The sequence below is a fragment of the Sardina pilchardus genome, chromosome 8, assembly GCF_963854185.1.
Source record: "Sardina pilchardus chromosome 8, fSarPil1.1, whole genome shotgun sequence".
NCBI classification, from domain to species: Eukaryota; Metazoa; Chordata; class Actinopteri; order Clupeiformes; family Clupeidae; genus Sardina; species Sardina pilchardus.
The window spans coordinates 5,321,371-5,339,454 of NC_085001.1; the positions used below are offsets into that span (position 1 = coordinate 5,321,371).

Sequence of the window (18,084 nt, forward strand, 5' to 3'; positions counted from 1 at the left end):
GGATCGGTGTACATACTGACCTCCTCCTGCAGCTGTGAGAGAATTAACCTCTCAAAGCTTTTCACGACCAAGGATGTTAAGGCCACTGGGCGGTAGTCATTGTCGCAGGTGGGGTTGCTCTTCTTTGGTACGGGGCAGATGATAGATGATTTCAAGATTGAAGGGATGGAGTGTTCTGTCAGGGAGCGGTTGAAGAGGTCACAATAGACTCCAGCAAGCTGGCTGCAGCACTCCTTGAGCAGGCGGCCGCTGATCTGGTCCGGCCCTGGTGCTTTATTTGGTCTCGCCCGCCTCAGCACCAGCTCAACCTCCTCCTGCTGTAGTTGCCAGTTTGCCTTTTCATGAGTCCTGGTCAGTAGCTCCCTCATGAGCCCCTCCCTTTCATGCTTGTGGTCAGTTTTGTCAAACCGACAGTAGAACTCATTTAGTCTCTCTGCCATATTGACACAGTCTGCTGCCCCTGTAGTGGGCATAGCTGAGTTGTTATTGGGAAGGCCAGCTAAGGTTTTGACACCTTGCCAGGCGTCTCTTGCTTTGCCCTCCTGGAAGAGTTTCTCCATCCTTTCTTTATATTCTCTTTTCGCTGCCTTTATTTGTTTATTGAGTTTGTTTTGGATGAGTTTGGACTCAATTTTATTCCCGGAGATGAAGGCCACTTTCTTTTCGTTTAATGTTGCTTTCAGGTCTTTTGTAATCCAGGGTTTATTGTTAGAGAATATTTTAACAGACTTAGTTGGAACAATCATTTCCTCGCAGAACGTGATATATCCAGTGACTACATCGGTGGCTTCCTCAAGGCTGCTTCCCTCTTCCATCCTTCACAGCCCGACATAGCGCACGCATTCTCACCAGCTAAGACCTAACACCTGTCACTCAACTCGTCATTGTAGGGGAGGTTTGCCATCATTCCCGCGTTATAATCACCAGCCAATCAAGGTGGTCACTTTCATCAAGCTCGTGCATGAGTAATGACGTCAACCATAGCAACGAAGACTCACTTTTAGTTTAGGAGTGGGCGTTTCTCCTTACTAAAAGTAGGTCTGAAAGGCTTTGTGAATAACTTTTAAAGGAAAACTCCTAACTAAAATCTTCTAGCGCGATTTAGGAGTACTCTTTGTGGTAAGATAAGATGCTTTGTGAATACGGGCCCAGGTCAATTATGAATTATTGTTCAGGGCCCGTATTCACAAAGAATTTTAGGGCTAAAAGTAGCTCCTAACTGGCGAATTTAGGGAGGAACTCCTAAAAATAATGGGCGTGTCACTCCTAACTTTATGACTCCTAATTTTTTTCACTAAAAGTTATTCACAAAGCATTTTAAACCTAAAAGTAGCTCCTAAGTCTAGGACAGTGTAAAAGAACTCGAGAGGACTTCTAACTCACTAAGACCTATTCACAACCCGCTTTTAGTGGCATTTCACGTCGCGATGTTTTGAAATGACCGTGCAGTGCAGGAGCTCGCTGTCATGCAAGGGAATAAATGTGCATTGCAACTAGGATGCAAATGCAATAATGCCACCGACAACCAAAACCACCATTGCATGTAAACTAAATGTAACGTCTCATTGTGCCTAATTAAATTAAATCGCTTCTCCTCTTTGCAAATATCCCTGTTACTATATCTGTAACTATGCATGTCCCCCACGTTGATTGTTGTTGTTTGTGATACGTGTACTGTATTTTTGCTGTTGAAGGTGTGTTTATATATTTTTATTACAACGTTTATTTTAATTTGTACAGCACTTGATCAGTGAAAGCTGTCTTGAAATGTGCTTTATGCACAGAGGTGGAAAAGTCCAGCTTCAGAAAGTAAAAATCCAACCATGTATTGGTTCTATCTGTGGCTGTGCACTTAACAAATGTGATCTCACTAATGTTCTGCTCTACCTAGCTGTAGAGTTGTGCTAATTAGAATCAGCTGGTTTAAATGAATGCTTGGCACATGATGGACCTTTACCTTCTGAAGCTGAACTTGTCCACCTCTGATTATAAATAAAGTATACTTATCTACTTTCATTTCATTTATAGTTTTCATATCAGTGAGCTAGATATTGTTTGGAGATGCACTTCTAAATAGTCGATCTTGGAGGGCAAAAGATGCGTAATGAAAGATACTGATTCTGAAATGCCTACATGGAGAAGAGGGAACCTGAGTCAACTTTTTCATGTAATATGCAGCTGGCGCCCCCTAACGTTTCACGTTGTTGAGGCATTGAATTGTTAAGTTCTCGGTGCAAAATAATATTCCAATAAGGTAGCTGTAATGAACATAACAATGTGATGACAATAATAAACATAAAAAATCACCGAGCTTCACATCAGTCAGAAGTCAGATATGTTTTTGTCCTGAAATTAATGGGAGGGGATTTTTTTTTATGATAAAGTCTTCGAATGTACAGTTCTCTAGAAGCACTTTTGAGATGGAAGACTCCTTCTAAATGAGTTTCGCCTAAACCTAATTGACCAGCATCTGCGGGTGACCTTGTTCCGCAGGTAGCTGCATCGCTGCTGTCCAAGGTGCTGAATTCGAACATTCAAAGGAATGGTGCTAGATTATGCCAACTTCTGAACTGGATGTTGAAGATTCTTAAATTCTACATTTCCACTCTCAACTAATCTCGGATTGTGCTATTGTGTTTGTTATATCCTGGTTTGGCGTGCATATCAAACATCTAATCACAACTCAAGATTCTACAAACTCACATTGTAAAATCACTGAACTTTCGAAGAAGTAGCTCCTTGATGTATTGTGATAAAGGTAGGTTATGTAAATTCTCACGGCACAATTATAATCCAATGTACTAGTCTTACTTACTGTTTCACTTCACTATTTCCCTAGTGTGTCATTTGTATCTGGCGAAGTCACAAGGAAATAGGTAATGACATAATATGTTTAAATGTTGGTGTCTAGACTTGGGTGGAGCCGATGTGGGCCTTGTTTTGTAGTGCACCGAGCGCAGCGGCCTCTGTGGGGACCGCTCCATAATCGAGCCACAGTTTGGCGAGTCTGGTTGGAAGCCACGGCCCCGGAAGTGGGTGGTTGCGGGTTGAGTCGCCGCTTGGTCATCGCTGACTGAACTGGCTGCTGGGATGAAGCTAAGAACGAATGACGGCTGGAGCCCGTTTGGTATCTGAGAAACTGATTTTGATCATCTTGAAACCTACAACTGCACCATTCCACTAACTGCTGAAGGAGTTATTGGGTAGCTTAGGCTATTGGAAGCTAAAATCGCCGAGGCAAGATGATGGAGGAAATGGATAGATTTCAAGTGCCGCCGTCGGTTCAATCGGAGATGCAGCCTTTGGTAAGTAGCCTACAATATATGGATTACAACGGTTCGTGTACGTTGTAACACAATAACATTTGTATATTCATATTTTAGCAGACATTTTTGAGTTTTATTAGAGGTTCGTTAAATATTTCAATTCTAACCACAGAGGCTTTTGTTAGATTGGGTTTGTAAACAATTATCTACCGCTTACAGCGAAACATATGAAAGAGAAAACGGATAATGCGATCATTTGTCATCCAGACGGTAGCGATCATCGTAAGTGCTTCCCGGCAGCGAAAACAAGCAGCATCAGTACCATCCAAAATAACTTCTGGGATGATGTTCATATACGATGGTTTGATTCTCCTGGTTATTCAATCTCGACAACCAAATGGTGATCAGAGTCTGTTTCAAGGTGGCAACGAGCAAAGGACCATCCTATATTCGATGGCGAAAGGAAGGGTCTGTGATTTGCATCGCAAGGGGTATTCTTATACATCTCGAACGGTTCAGGGGAAGGCCCTGTCCTACAGATTGCCTCATCATGCAGAGACGGAGACGTGCACATCAGTAACCTGCCCACACAGACGCTCGAACCCTGCCTTAGTTGATTATATCTCAGCCAACGGGCAAGCAGGATTTAGATCTTTCGTTCTGACCAAATGTGTTTATGCCATGTGCGGCTGACGCATGTATTTCTGAAGGCCATAATCTTGGTTGTTATGGTAGCTTTATATTAGTTGTCAGTGTAAGTGGGAATGGAACCATTTCATTCATGTCTACTCATCTCTGTAAATCTCTCTCTTTCGCACACACACACACACACACACACACACACACACACACACACACACACACACACACACACACACACACACACACACCGTTTAGACATTATTTTACAAACATAATGACATCATTAGGATTGTAATGTCCCCTTCATTTAGTGACCAATAAGGCCTTGAAATCCAGTCAATGGTCTTGTCATTGAGATTGAAATAGTCAGACCTCCCAAAGAAACACACACACACACACACACACACACACACACACACGCCTCTTGTCTAATTATGGCATTTATTTTACTTTATTTATCTACTGACTTTCGCAATTAATTTCTCTTCTTTTTACTTACCTGGTCTTGGGTAGGATCAGCCTAGGACTGACCGCTGTCAACTAGAAATATTCTATTCTCAAATATTGGTCATAATGCAGGCCACTCTCTATGTCTCTCTCTCTCTCTCTACATCTTTCTCTCCCTCTCTCTACGTCTCTCTCTCCTTCTCTCTACGTCTCACTCTCCCTCTCTCTACGTCTCTCTCTCTCTCTCTCTACGTCTCTCTCTCTCCCTCTCTCTCGTCCGCCTCTCCCCTCCCCATCTCTCCGTTCACTAGGACCCAGCATCCTCTACCACATCCGAGGCTGACTCAGACACCCGAGACGGGGAACCTGCAACTTTAAACTATAAACCCTCCCCTCTGCAGATGAAGATAGGTGAGCTCTTACCTTGGAACTCGCTTTCTGACAGTACCTTGAACTTACAGACATGACGACTGCATTGTCAGTATATCTGACGCTAATCCTGGCTTTATATGGTGGTGTTTTGGATTAATACGATTAATTGCATTTCTACATTGTGCTGAATCGGAAGTGTACAGGCCCTAATACTGTATACTGAATCAAAGTCAGTGTATGGTCCTTTTTTACCAGTTCATTGAGTGTACCTTTTTTTACCAGTGCATTGAGTGTACCTTTTTTTTACCAGTTCATTGAGTGTACCTTTTTTTACCAGTTCATTGAGTGTACTTCTTGTGTCCTGTGGTGTGCAGAGAAACAGAGAGAGTTGGCCAGGAAGGGCTCAGTGAAGAATGGAAATGCAGGTAGTCCAGTGAGTCAGCAGCCCAAGAAGAACAACGTGATGGCCAGAACGAGGTATTAACTCTCTCACTGTTTACATACTGTTGCAGAGGCTGCAGCACGTCAGGGTGTGAAGCAAGCTGTTTTCTTCTGAAGAATACTCGAGTGTTAATGTAGCACAGTCTAAAGTTGCTATCATGGTCTCCACATGTTTGACTCTTAGGTTGGTGGTCCCTAATAAAGGCTACTCATCTTTAGACCAAAGTCCAGATGAGAAACCATTGGTTGCTTTAGATACAGACAGGTATGAAGACTATTTAATCATTTTCTAAACTAACCTTTTTATTTCTAAGACACAAGCTTTATTAAAATATGATCAGTTATATTCATGTGCACGTGCTCTTGCTTCTGCTGCAGTGATGATGACTTTGACATGTCGAGATATTCTTCGTCAGGATACTCCTCAGCTGAGGTGAGATGTCTAAAGGAACAGGTACCTGTAGGCACCACACTAATTCTTTTAGCTTGATGTCAAGATCATTTGGAAAATTTGCACATGAAAAGTAAACACACTTTCAAGGACAACACCTCTCTCTGCCAGAAGAATATTTGAAATGATGGTGCTTCTATCGCGAAGGAAGGGATTTTTTCACAAAGATAAGAATGACTTTTACAAGTGTATGGAACCCTGAAGGTGTCATTGGCAGATATGTTTTGTGTATTTCGAGAGGAAGTGCGCTCATCACTAAAGTATGTGGTCATTTTGTGAAATTGTGCACAATGCGAAAACGAGGGCACTATTTAAGGCGAGAACACAATATACTAAACTGTGTGCACAGTCTAGTAGAAGCAGAGCAGAGTTTAGTAAAACGAGCATAACATGTTATCTAGATATACAAAACAATCGTGCAATGATACGTGCTCCATACAGGGGGGCTTAATGAGAATGTTATCCACTCCACTACAATGTTTGCACAGAGCAACACTTTTGGGGAGAAAAGCAGTACACCACACAGTAGTATATCCAACAAGCAAAGGAGCCACTGTTCTGCTTTCCATCCTGTGACCATTTCTCCTCATGTTGTAGCAAATCAACCAGGACTTAAACATCCAGCTGCTGAAGGACGGCTACCGTCTGGACGAGATCCCAGATGATGAAGACCTGGACCTCATACCCCCCAAAGCTGTGAATCCCACGTGCATGTGTTGCCAAGCCACTTCCGCCACAGCTTGCCAGATCCAGTAGACGCGTCCCCCGTCCCTCCCCACGAGCCCAACCCCATCCAGTGATGTCTCTCCTGTGAGCCCACCTCACCGTGTGAGTGGTGACCAATCGCCATGCTTGAGCATAACATTACAAAATGACAAATAATCAAGGTGGTAGAAGAGAAACAAGCAAGCATACAATAACCACATTAATTCAAGAATTTACAGTTCATAACGGGGGAAATGAGGGAAGGGTTCTTTTAAACAAAGGTGTTTTATTGATTGCTTCCTCCTATGGCAGGACATGCACTTCCTTGTTTGTTTAAAGAGTCAGGAGAAGCTAGTGAGGAATTCACTGGTTCTCTTCCTGGCTGGCCTTGCGTCATTTAATTAAAAGTAGTGGATTAAAAAAAGAGAAATGGAAAAATAACATTTCAATTCAACATTCAATTTAGAAATGTGAAACTTGTTTAAAATCTGCTGCTAATTTACGCTCACTTCTGTGTTGAACTTGTGACACAACTGCTTCTATGTTATATTTACTGTTCAGTGCTTACACTTTACAAGTTGTATTTTTATTTTTCACATGTAATGTTTTAATCCTGGACATTTGGAACAGTCCCGAGATGTTTTTTTTTTTTTTTTTTAGGATGTTCTGGTCCCTTGCGTAAGGGTTGGAGAGCATTGCAGGGCTGCAGGTAGACAGGGCATAGCACTGAGGGCAGAATGGTGTAGCATGTTTAAGGCCGTTGCACTTTTGGTTTGACTTAAAACACTTTGATTTACTTCAGATTGACCCACATATCTATGGTGGAATGAGAGTGAATGTATCGCAAGGGAAGAGTGTGTAGGTACTTCTCAACTGATCAGGCATATCAATCTATACATTTTAAATGTTCTTTGCCGTTTTTTTCACAATCCATGTGGCACATATTGCAATATACTGCACACTACTTAAAGCATATCCTTAAATAATATCTTGCGAATAATGTGACTTTCCTATCACTGCCTATGGCTTTAATGTGGTTTAGTTTTCCTCCCTATAAGTAGAGGATACTTATTACATTTGGTGAAGGTAAAACATCTACAATCTTCTGTGAAAGTCATCAGGCCAGAAAGGAAAAATAAATATTGGATTATCCATGTTTGGGAGAAGAGAACCAGCCTGTAGAGAGGCATTACTAGGAAATCTGTTATTTATATAGCACTAAACATGAGCACAAGATATTACACTTGGCCCATTCATAACAAGTAATAAAAGAGATTGTACAAAGAATTGGACCACAGACTTTGAATTTGAGAGTGGCAGCTAGAGTCTTGTGAAATGTTTTGGCACTGAGGGAAATGCTCTCCAAGGTACTGTAGTGTAGACTGAAGAGTTTTACTACTTGAATATGACAAGTATCAGATACATTCACTGTATGTTATCAATGTCATCTCTGCTTATGTGGATTTGGTTCTGTCATATAACATTTCTTGTAGGTTCTTGGTCTAAAACAAACTCACGTTCTTCACACACTCTTAAAAAAAGGGTTCTTTTGGTGCTGTATAGAACCATGCAGGCTTTAAAGGACCCTTAAGGGGTTCTTTTGATGAACTCTTCAAAATGGTTTAAAGAACCATTTAGGGGTGCCATATAGGAAGCATGCAATAGAACCATGTTTGGTTCTGTATAGCACCTTTTGTTCTAAGAGTGCATCAATCACTCAAATGGTTCCATTGGTGTTCACACTTTTACCCAGTCCTTTTATTTTGAATAAACACACCACATTCCTAATCATGATTTGAAATCCGCTCCATTACATGGGTTTGGTTTTGCAATTTGATTGTTTGTTTTACTAAGAGCATGGATGTGTACAACATTTCTGACATTTTGTTGTTACTGCACTCGCTCATGTCCAAATTAGTTTACGTATAGAGTATGCCTTAAACGAGGAGTACTAACAAGAATGGAAATGCTATGTTTGGAAGACATGCTGACAGTGTCTTTTTGAAACAAAACGTTGTTTTTTTTAACATATTAATGATTATGTATAGAAATATCCATGAGTATTTAACTATGTTACAGTTCTCTGTTGTGTAAGATATCAATAAACACAAAGCCAAATTAACCTTGCTGAGTTATGCATGACTTCATATATTTTCAGATACAGTATGTGATGATACAAGCCACTTTTACAACTTAAACACATTTACAAAAACATGCTGGCCAGCAGCAAATCTTACAGATAAAAGAACAAGTCTCTTGATTTCTTCTCCAAATTATGCGTGGGACATTCTTTGTCCCCCCCCCCCCCCACACACACACACACACACTCACTCACACACTATTAGACTTAATTGGTATTTTCTTGTAGCCCCCAAAGTATTTCATACTTCCTAACTTGTACCGAATAAAAAAAAAAAAGATTTGTACACATAAATGAGATAAAGTCACCCACTGCTTTTATAAAGTGATCAATATTAACCCGTTAGCTTGTGAAGGCCTGGCGCTTGTTACAGTGCTCCCCTCCTCCTCCCTGTACTGTAGATTATCTGCACTGTATCACAAAGCACCATAGTGATACTACACATTATTTGAAAGCGGAGACCCTCAGGAATCGATACATGTAAAACCGTCTAGGAAAAAATGTGTTTTGTGCATTACTGTATTAAATTAATATCACTATGTCATATCAAAATGCTCTAAGATGCCCTCCTGCCTGTGAGACAGTAGGCTACACAAAACACAGTACCAGTGACACACCTTTTCCACTAATAAATCTAAACAAGTTCACAGTCATCAGAGAATGAAGGAGCGATATATCTGTATTCCTTTCTCTGTCTAGTGAAGTGTCACTTTTCTTGTGAGGCTCGTTCACTTTCTCTGTCTAGTGAAGTGCAGGACAAACTGCAGTTAATAGTCTCAAGTCTAAACTAAAGCTCATTTACAGTTTTTCTCAATTGCTTTGACCTGCTTACTGTAAAGAAATTGGGATCCACTTGGTCGTCATGAACACCTTCTTTGCACAGCAGAACTAATCTCTTGCGAATGTTGACACGTTTTCATTGGGTTCCCACATTTCTCACACCCTTTTTGCAAAACAGTGAAGACTGATAACATTCAAAGACCCCAAACTCTATCAGTTTCCCCGTGCTAAACAAAAAGAAAACATCTTTTCACAGGTTGCAGAGATTCCTTGCAGAAGTCTGAGTCTCTGATACACCTGTGTGAAACTATTTTGCACAATTCTTCAATCAGCACTCATTCATTATCCTTAAGAGATGCCATGTCTGTTCTGTGTTGCTATTTGCAAGTATGGATCTAAGGCACATTTAGAGAAAGGACAGTACAAATGGTATTTACTTTAGGTCTATTTCAATCAAAATGACAAGTTGTAGTTCAGTGAAATGTGTCTTGTCTAGGTGTTTACTGTAGGTCTTACTGTACATGTCCATGACAGTAACATCTTGGGAGGAATGATCTATGGTCTTTTCAGTTATTTTGATACCAGAAAAAGGTGAAAGAAATGGAACAGACATAGCAAAAATGCTAATTTAGAAAATTGTATTTTGCATTTTGTTGTCCAGTGTGCAATGATTGATTGAAACACACAGTGATTCGATGACAGGATGTCTTGTTTGAAGGCACAATTTGCTTTTGCTGCACATATTAAATGTTTTAAGAGAGTAACAGCCTTTTGCAAGCAGACATGGGTGTTACTGTAACTGTTTTCAAAACGTGATGTCAGAGTTGGCACAGGCATCAAAGCAATGGAGAAAAACATTCTGCTGTTGAAATACACTCTTTCACCACTGTTGATATTTTCTCTGGTAAATATTGTAACGTATTGGTTAATCGAGTCATTAAATGTTAAGAAAACATTATTTTTAGAGGATTTATTACATTTGTATTGGATATTAATACAGCAATTATAATTTCATTTTGACATGAATATGCCCATTTCAATTAAAGGCACACATAGTGATTTATCAGTATGAAAGGCAACCTGTCTATATGGATACAGTATTGCTGACAGTATTCATCTGTAGTGTCTGATTTGGCTTCACATATATACACTGACTGATAAACATGATTTAACAAAGGCAGGTTTGGTAGACAGCTATGGCGTGTTCACAGTACAAACAGCTACATTCAAATTACCCTCCCCACTCACATAAAAAAAAAAATACCCCGACTTTAAAACAGAAGTAGAACATTTAGTTCTGATGAGGCACAACTGCAGTTCTGAAAGTGACAGTTGTATCTTAAAACCACTAGAGGGCACACACGGAGAAGGCCTTGAACACAAACATTCCTCTGCTGTATGTAGTGTGGACATGATATACAATAGGCTAGGTGATGGCATTCATACATGTTGAATAGCATAGAGGACCTAACCCTTTGTTGCCCAGATTAGTAAGGAAAAATGGTCTTTCCATTCCAATCAGTAGGCTAATGGACATGACCGCATGTACACGAATGAATTCCAACCATGTTACAAAACTATGGCTATAGTCAGGGGTGCGTTTCCCCAAAACATTAGTTGCTAAACTTTTAGCAACTTAATTGGTTGGCAATGGGATACTGCATTGCAACCGACAACATTGCTACTGTAACTTACTGTAGTTAGCAACTATGGTTTTGGGTAACGCAGCCCTGTAGTATAGTAGCATAGGCCTAGACTACAATTCACTCTTTCTCCCCTCCTTCTAATAACAATAAATCCATGCAAAGATGGAAAGCAATGTAACAACACCCATATAGGATGATCAGATTAAATTCCCCAGGAAAACAGAAGTGATCCACAATATGGGTAAACCAGTGTCTACAGGGTGGGAAATATATATCATATATTGATATCACTACATCAGCAACATATTTCCTCTCGACCACATTACATTCGGTTGCATGTCTTTAAAATGTTATAACCATATAGCATTTAATCTAGTTAATTATTAATTATTAATGATCTATGAAAAAGCTACCTTACACCACAACATTTTTTACAAGTGGTCCACTCCATAGGACTGTACAAGGGTATTCAGCTGCAGCTCCCCTGGGCATGTCTGCTTGTGAGTACAGTACATTGTGTGTGTGTGTGTGTGTGTGTGTGTGTGTGTGTGTGTGTGTGTGTGTGTGTGTGTGTGTGTGTGTGTGTGTGTGTGTGTGTGTGTGTGTGTGTGTTTTGAAGAGTTAATTGCGCCCATCACACGCATCCAGACAGCATGTCACTCGAGCCAGATGACGAGATGGACGAAGAGGACCGCTGTCTCCGGCCCGATGCGGTGTGGAGCATGCTCGGGTGGAAGCCCACGTGCCGACGCGCGTGCTTGGTGAGGTGGTCGCTCCTCATGAAGCACTTGTCACACAGTGGACAGGTGAAGCGTTTCTCTCCGGTGTGTGTCCGAACGTGACGAGTCAGCTCATCCGAGCGCGAGAACTTCTTGGCACAGTCTGGCCACGTGCACTGGAAGGGTCGTTCACCTGGAGCCACAGCCAGGAGAGTGAGAGAAAAAGAGTAAGGTCACCACCACAACCATGTCGAAAGCTCTATGTTGATATTTTATTTATTAAAAAAGATTGTGAGCCGCATAATGAATGCGTAATATTGACTGCAACTTTGGCACATGTAAGACACCCTTATTCTTTCACACAAACATACGAGCCTTTGAGGGCGTTTTTGGAAGGTAACCAGGTAGCCTACGCCATGCTGTTGGAGGTGCAAACAAATATAAATCGCCATTGTGATCACAAAGGAGCTGACTCAATAGTTATACAAGTAACCCACTGTGTCTTGTTCAGTAGTATTATGAAAGCCCACCTCATCTTCACTTCTGGCCCCCTGGCAATTCATTTGGTAACTAGTCATGGATTTCATCAGGTCCCTTTCCACAGATGTATTAATCAAGCACAAATGCAGTCTGCGTTGATAATCAAGGTGCTTGATTTAAACACCTGTGCTGTGGAGGGGGACCTGATGAAACCCATGCATAAGAAGACTTAACATATCGGAGGCTTGAAATGTTTACTCCAGTCTAGATTTTTTGACGTCAATTAGCTACTCCCTGGTGTATTTCTTTTCTTTTTAATTGTCTATCCAAAGTAAAGTGCCTGGTGCCTGATGATCAAATCAACCAAAGATCCGATATTATTTGGTCTTTGACGTAAGTTTATGTGAAAGAATAGTTCTAGGTACACCACGTTGTAACACCATTGAGCACGTGTGACCTGTTTACAATCTTGAATGGGTGTTGGCGGAAGAAGGGTCATGTCCGGTCACATTGGAGTTGAACGTTTCGCATTCAAACAGCCTGTCTATTGATGGTGTCTATTCTGTTATTTATTTCAACTTCGGGTAGCATCCAATACCTCTACGTTGGCTACGACAGCAACCGTGACAAGGTGGACATTTTGCATAGCTAAGCTGAATGCGTCTCTTTTAACGCCAGTAGGCTATGACTAAACTCCAGTTGAAGAAACAGGCGCACTGATATGCAGTCACACCCCCACAGCGTACCATCGGCCTGACACAAAATATGACGGAGTCAACAACACCTCTACGGTAAGCTACACACTGAATCATCCACATGACTAACACGTTGTCCCATGTCGTGCATACGCCCTGAAGGACAATGGTAAGCTTTGGAAACCCAACACTTTTGAGGTGATATCAGGTCACACCAGCAAGTTCACGAGGACCTGCCTTCACAATTCAATAACGTTACATTTTTGAAGAAAAAACTAACCTGTATGAACTCTCAAATGCGCTTTGAGATGAGATGATTTGCCATAGGTTTTGCCACAACCATCGAAGGGACAACAGTGTTTCTTTTCCGGGGACACGTGTGACCTCCCGGTGCGCCGATGACTCTGCTTAACCACCCTTGTATTTGGTGGACATCGTCCGGTTAAGGGATTCCGCGCTTCATCCTCTGTTGACTGATTATCTGCGTCATCTTCTAAACATTTACTTGTACCGACGTTGCTTCGAGCAGATGAATCGCACTGTTTCAGGTCAAGTAAAATCATAGCCACCATCAGCAAAGTCCTATTTTCTTGATTTTCTTTGGTCAATTCGTCCATAGGACAGTCATTTTTGTTCAAACAGTTAGAGATTGAGTCCAAACACTTCACAGCCAGATCTGACATAACGGTAAAGATTATGCGGGTATAGGCTGCTAAATCCGTAAAAGTTTTAAATCAACGCAGCAGTCCTATTTCGCTGCTGATCTTTAGTCTACTCGCGTTTTGGTTCAAATGGCTATAACGCCGAAACATTGACAATGTTTCAAGAAACATGCGGCTGGGCCACACGTGTTTCCTACAGTGTTCTAAATAGCAACACAATTCCAATAGAAGCCGTCACGCGAAATGCGATGGAGTGGGCAAACCTAAAATAACAACTTCAATTTGAAAGCTCTAAGTATTTTTGATGGTGAGAAGAGAAGCTTTTTAAAAAAAGACAACATCCAACCGATGAAATGAAACCAAAAATTATGTTGATCTATAGCAACATCCCACGCTTGTGATCCCCTGCCGAAAGACACAGGCATCAATACCATTCGTTTCAGGCTACTGCATTTCAGGGTACCTTCTCAAAGTAGCAATTTCGCGGAATCTCAGGGTGTCATCATGAATCTGATATACGATTGGGCAAGAGTGTCAGTGACGTTCCGTTTATGCACTACTCGGAAACACCTTCAAGGAAGCCGGCTATAGGTTGGGGTTGGCTCACGGACACTCTAGTTTAACTCTGTTGTCCAATCAAATTCGAAAGCGAGGGAGCGTCAGAGACGGAGGTCCACTACATGGGAGGCTCACTACTTACATCACTTTTTTTCTTAGTTTATCTCCTTTAGGCCTGTGTTATAGGTTCAGTAGAAAATAAATAAAACAACTTTGCTTTGGTGATGGATTATTATAATGAACCATTTTGATTGATAATGCGAGCGTGATATTTGTTGACTAATAGGTTGACACCCAAAGTTGGTAATATACATGTATATGTCTAGGCCTACTGCAGTGTGATATGAAATAGCCTAGAAGTGTAGAGAGATAGTTTGAGATCACCCAGTCACAGGAGGCAGGCCTGTTGGATTAATCCCAAAGTCTATTTTGAAGCACACAAGGTTATGGTTATAGGATTTGGCAGACACATTTGTCCAAAGCAACATACAAATAAAAACCTAGAAAAGCACTAAGAGAGCGCAAACCTCCGTCAAGCGAACACAAAACCGCCTCCTGCATCCAGACGGCATTCAATCGTTTCTTCCTTGGGTCATTTCAGACCTTCCCTGAAAATGTCATAAAAATTCATCCATAACTTTTTGAGTTATCTTGTGAACAAATAGACAGACAAACAAACCAACAAACTCCTTGGCGGAGGTAACGATACAATAATTAATTTAACAGTGACATTTAAAAAGTTTGTTAGACTACATTAGGAGAATAGCAATAATAAACAACAAAGTCAATGCAATCAATAGCCTAATGAGAATGGCAAATAAACAATCATATATCACAAACATATAATTCAATCCTATAATAACAATGGCATGGTATGGTATGGCTAGAATATCAATTGTAAACAACAATGTAAATTCGATCACCAGCCTAATGGGAATAAACAATACTGTAATATACAAACCATAGCCCGTAAGAAGCGCTTAATAAACTAAGTGGATGTTGGACAGATACTGTATGTCTTAAGGCCCCTCTTGAAAGATCCAAAACTATCGCAGGAACAGAGAGTGCTGGGCAACTCATTCCCACAGATGGGAGAAATACAGATTTCAATGAAACCCTTGAATAGGACTTCTGCTTTCAATGATGTAAAATTATGATTTTTACATCATTGAAAGCAGGAAGTCCAACATTGAAATCCGTATTTCTCCCATCTCAAGGCAAACTGAGGGAATGATGCGCGACCATTCAAAAAACATGACTATTTTTTTAAAGATACAAAGCTTAATGCTAATCGGTGAAATGTCCCTTTAACACAGTTCAATGACTGTGGTAGATGAGTGGTCCCACTCCACTGCACTCCACAAAGCATAACGTGCAAGGGGGCCCAATATTTTTTCCCAGTACACATAATGATAGTGCTTGGCTTGAGTTGTGTCACTTTTAAGATCAAATGGGTAATGCAGTAGCTTAGAAGATTTAAGCGAACGTGCTGTGGAATGTTCTGTTGCATGCTACTACACTTGACAAGTGAGCACATGATACAAGTCTTCAAGAGTTCACGAGGTCAGTAGCCCGTGCCAGGACACGAGCCAGCAGGTGTCCCCTGTCATACACAAAATCATGATCTCGTGCTGATAACGTGGGGTCGTGTGTGTAACCTGTAATAGGCTAACAAAGAACAAAACCTTTGCACACCTGTCAGGTGCCTATGTAGGAGAAGACCAAAGGTTGACAGATGTAACGTTTTGTTTATAATAAATGATTGCCAGTGAAACAGGCAGTGTAGGCTCAGCAGGAGTTTCTCAGCTCAGCATACAAGAATAGGACGACGCTCAGTTCTCATCCATTTGTCAACAACGACTAAGACAAATGCTTTATTCTAATGCATGCATTATAGTTGATAACGGACCACATTTGGATAGCGATCAATTAAATCTCTATAATGACAGTGTCGTGTGTTTTCTGAGAACGAGGATGAGGGCAAAATTGGAGCGTTTTTGTAAAAGACCAATTTCGCGGTACACTTAGGACATTTCAGGGCTTATATCCGAGTAAAATGTCTCATAGGCAGTGCCACCTTATCCATTGCATGCAGTTGTTGAGCAGCTCACCAAACACTTCCGAGTTGTAGGATTTGATCTGGCCAAAACAACCCATGTGAGCGGCTACGCCCCCCTACAGTGTTTTCCTGGAAGCCCACGTGAAGGGGCGTCACACATTTGTCCTGGTATTGTGCAGAACAGTCTGTTTACGATGTACAGCAGACTACCGAATGGGTAGATACACGTATATAGGCCCATGGCTTTCTTTTCAACAAACGTATGGAAATTCCGCTTCCGTTTCCGTTTCTAATGCGAATATGTGCCTTGGAGATGCGATGTGATCTGTGGCACATAGCTTTATAACCCTACGCTTGGCAAAATTCATGAAACCAGCTGCTTTGGTAATAAGCTGTTCAGACATGTCAACATTGTGCTGCTTTGCATTTATGTAGCCTACATCTGTTCAGTAAAGAAGTCAAACAAATGGAAATATGTAGCCTGCCAAATGTAGGCTACGATAACAGCAACTTGAGGTCACTTCGTTGTTGATGTGTTAGTCAGCCCTTCCCTTCCCACGTGTTATTTTGAGGAACAAAATGTTCCCTGAAGATGAGTGTGCCTTCTGACACCTTTGCTCATAGTAAGCTGTAATGCCTTGTAGCCAAACTGGGAATTTGTAACCCTTTAGGAAGTAGGTTACATGGTAACATTTCAAATGTTATAGTCTATATAGTTTTATCTTATAACTATATAACTAAATAGTTACAGCATTATGGTATTTTAACAATATAAATAAAGTGACATATTTGTGATATTTGGAGTTAGGTATTTGAACATGTGACTAAAATCCACCTTTTCTATACGTAGTCAGAAGAACAGATTGAAATGTCTTACAAGATCAATTATATGTCATTCATGGCATATTATGTTTTGCTCTTATGCAACAATGTGTTACGGCAGCTGTATCAAGTTGATTATGAGTATTAAAGCAATGTTGCTGAGCAATGTTTTTTGGTTACTTTCCAAATGATACTGTGCAACACACCTAGAGAACTGTAATCATGAGTGGGAAACGTCTGCAATCATCCGATCAGAACAGAATACTAGGAACACTGGTCGTTTGCCATGGCAACATTGCTTAAAAAGTTGTGTCCTCTAAAAACTAAAAACCAACATAGCACGTAGTCCATTCTTCATGAAGGCACTCAGCCAAACCAGTGGTGGGCAACACTTACTCATACAATGCGACACTCTCCTTCACTTAAAGTTGACCATGTTATTCAATTTGGCCTGTGGAATATGGGTCCAAAAATCATACTTAAGTGCGGTAATAGTTACTATCCACCCCTGGCTATCAGTCAAATGCACCCGTGGTCATTGTCCATAGCTTCATACCATATCCCACCACCTTATGGGCCACTCTGTTGACGTTAACACACATGACACATAGCTACTGATACAGTCTCTGACTGTTTGTGCAGAGATTCTGTGGTCGTGCTGCGTTAGCTGTCTGGGTGGCTGTTCTCAGACGAGATCTCTCAGGTGATGAATCCAAATGCGGTGGTTCTGGGCTGGCATGGACTGTTCCACGTGGTCTGTGGTTATGAGGCTGCTTGGATGCCCTAGCTGCTGAATTATTGGAAATGCACTGGAGGCGACGTTTGGTTGTGAAATGAACATTTCAGTTAATCGGCAGCAGCCCATGACATTCCTGAAGTTATCATGCCAATTGCATGGTCCCTCAAAACTTGTTTCGGCGTTCTGCCTTCCTCAGTGTGTCACTGCACTAAATGGTGATTATGCATAGTGCAGCCTTTTTTCTTGTTATTCAATGATAGTTTATACTTTGGTCAGCACTCTAAAAACATTATAAGTCTAACCCTGCTCCTACCCTTACGAACCCTCAATACTTGTGCCATCTGTGGCATGTGTTACAAGACTGCACACTTTTATTGTGACCAAGGCACAGCTGTGCAACAATCCTGTCATTTAGAAACTGTATCAGCAGTCAGGTGATGTGCCATATATGCTTGATTAT

The 18,084-nt window shown here is 41.1% G+C and overlaps 2 protein-coding genes across 2 annotated transcripts; one reads left to right on the forward strand and one right to left on the reverse strand.

The window, feature by feature from the left end:
- Positions 1–3,052: 3,052 nt before the first annotated feature.
- Positions 3,053–8,440, forward strand: fam219ab (family with sequence similarity 219 member Ab). Its single transcript, XM_062543934.1, has 6 exons — positions 3,053–3,305; positions 4,667–4,766; positions 5,102–5,204; positions 5,353–5,433; positions 5,547–5,601; positions 6,217–8,440. Exons 1-6 carry the CDS (start codon positions 3,243–3,245, stop codon positions 6,373–6,375), a joined length of 561 nt encoding a protein of 186 aa, XP_062399918.1. The 5' UTR covers positions 3,053–3,242; the 3' UTR covers positions 6,376–8,440.
- A 1,759-nt stretch (positions 8,441–10,199) lies between these two features.
- On the reverse strand, positions 10,200–13,956 carry klf9 (Kruppel like factor 9). The gene is made up of 2 exons (XM_062542464.1): positions 13,065–13,956; positions 10,200–11,802 (listed from the first exon to the last, which is right to left on the reverse strand). Exons 1-2 carry the CDS (start codon positions 13,465–13,467, stop codon positions 11,525–11,527), a joined length of 681 nt encoding a protein of 226 aa, XP_062398448.1. The 5' UTR covers positions 13,468–13,956; the 3' UTR covers positions 10,200–11,524.
- Between the last annotated feature and the right edge of the window lie 4,128 nt (positions 13,957–18,084).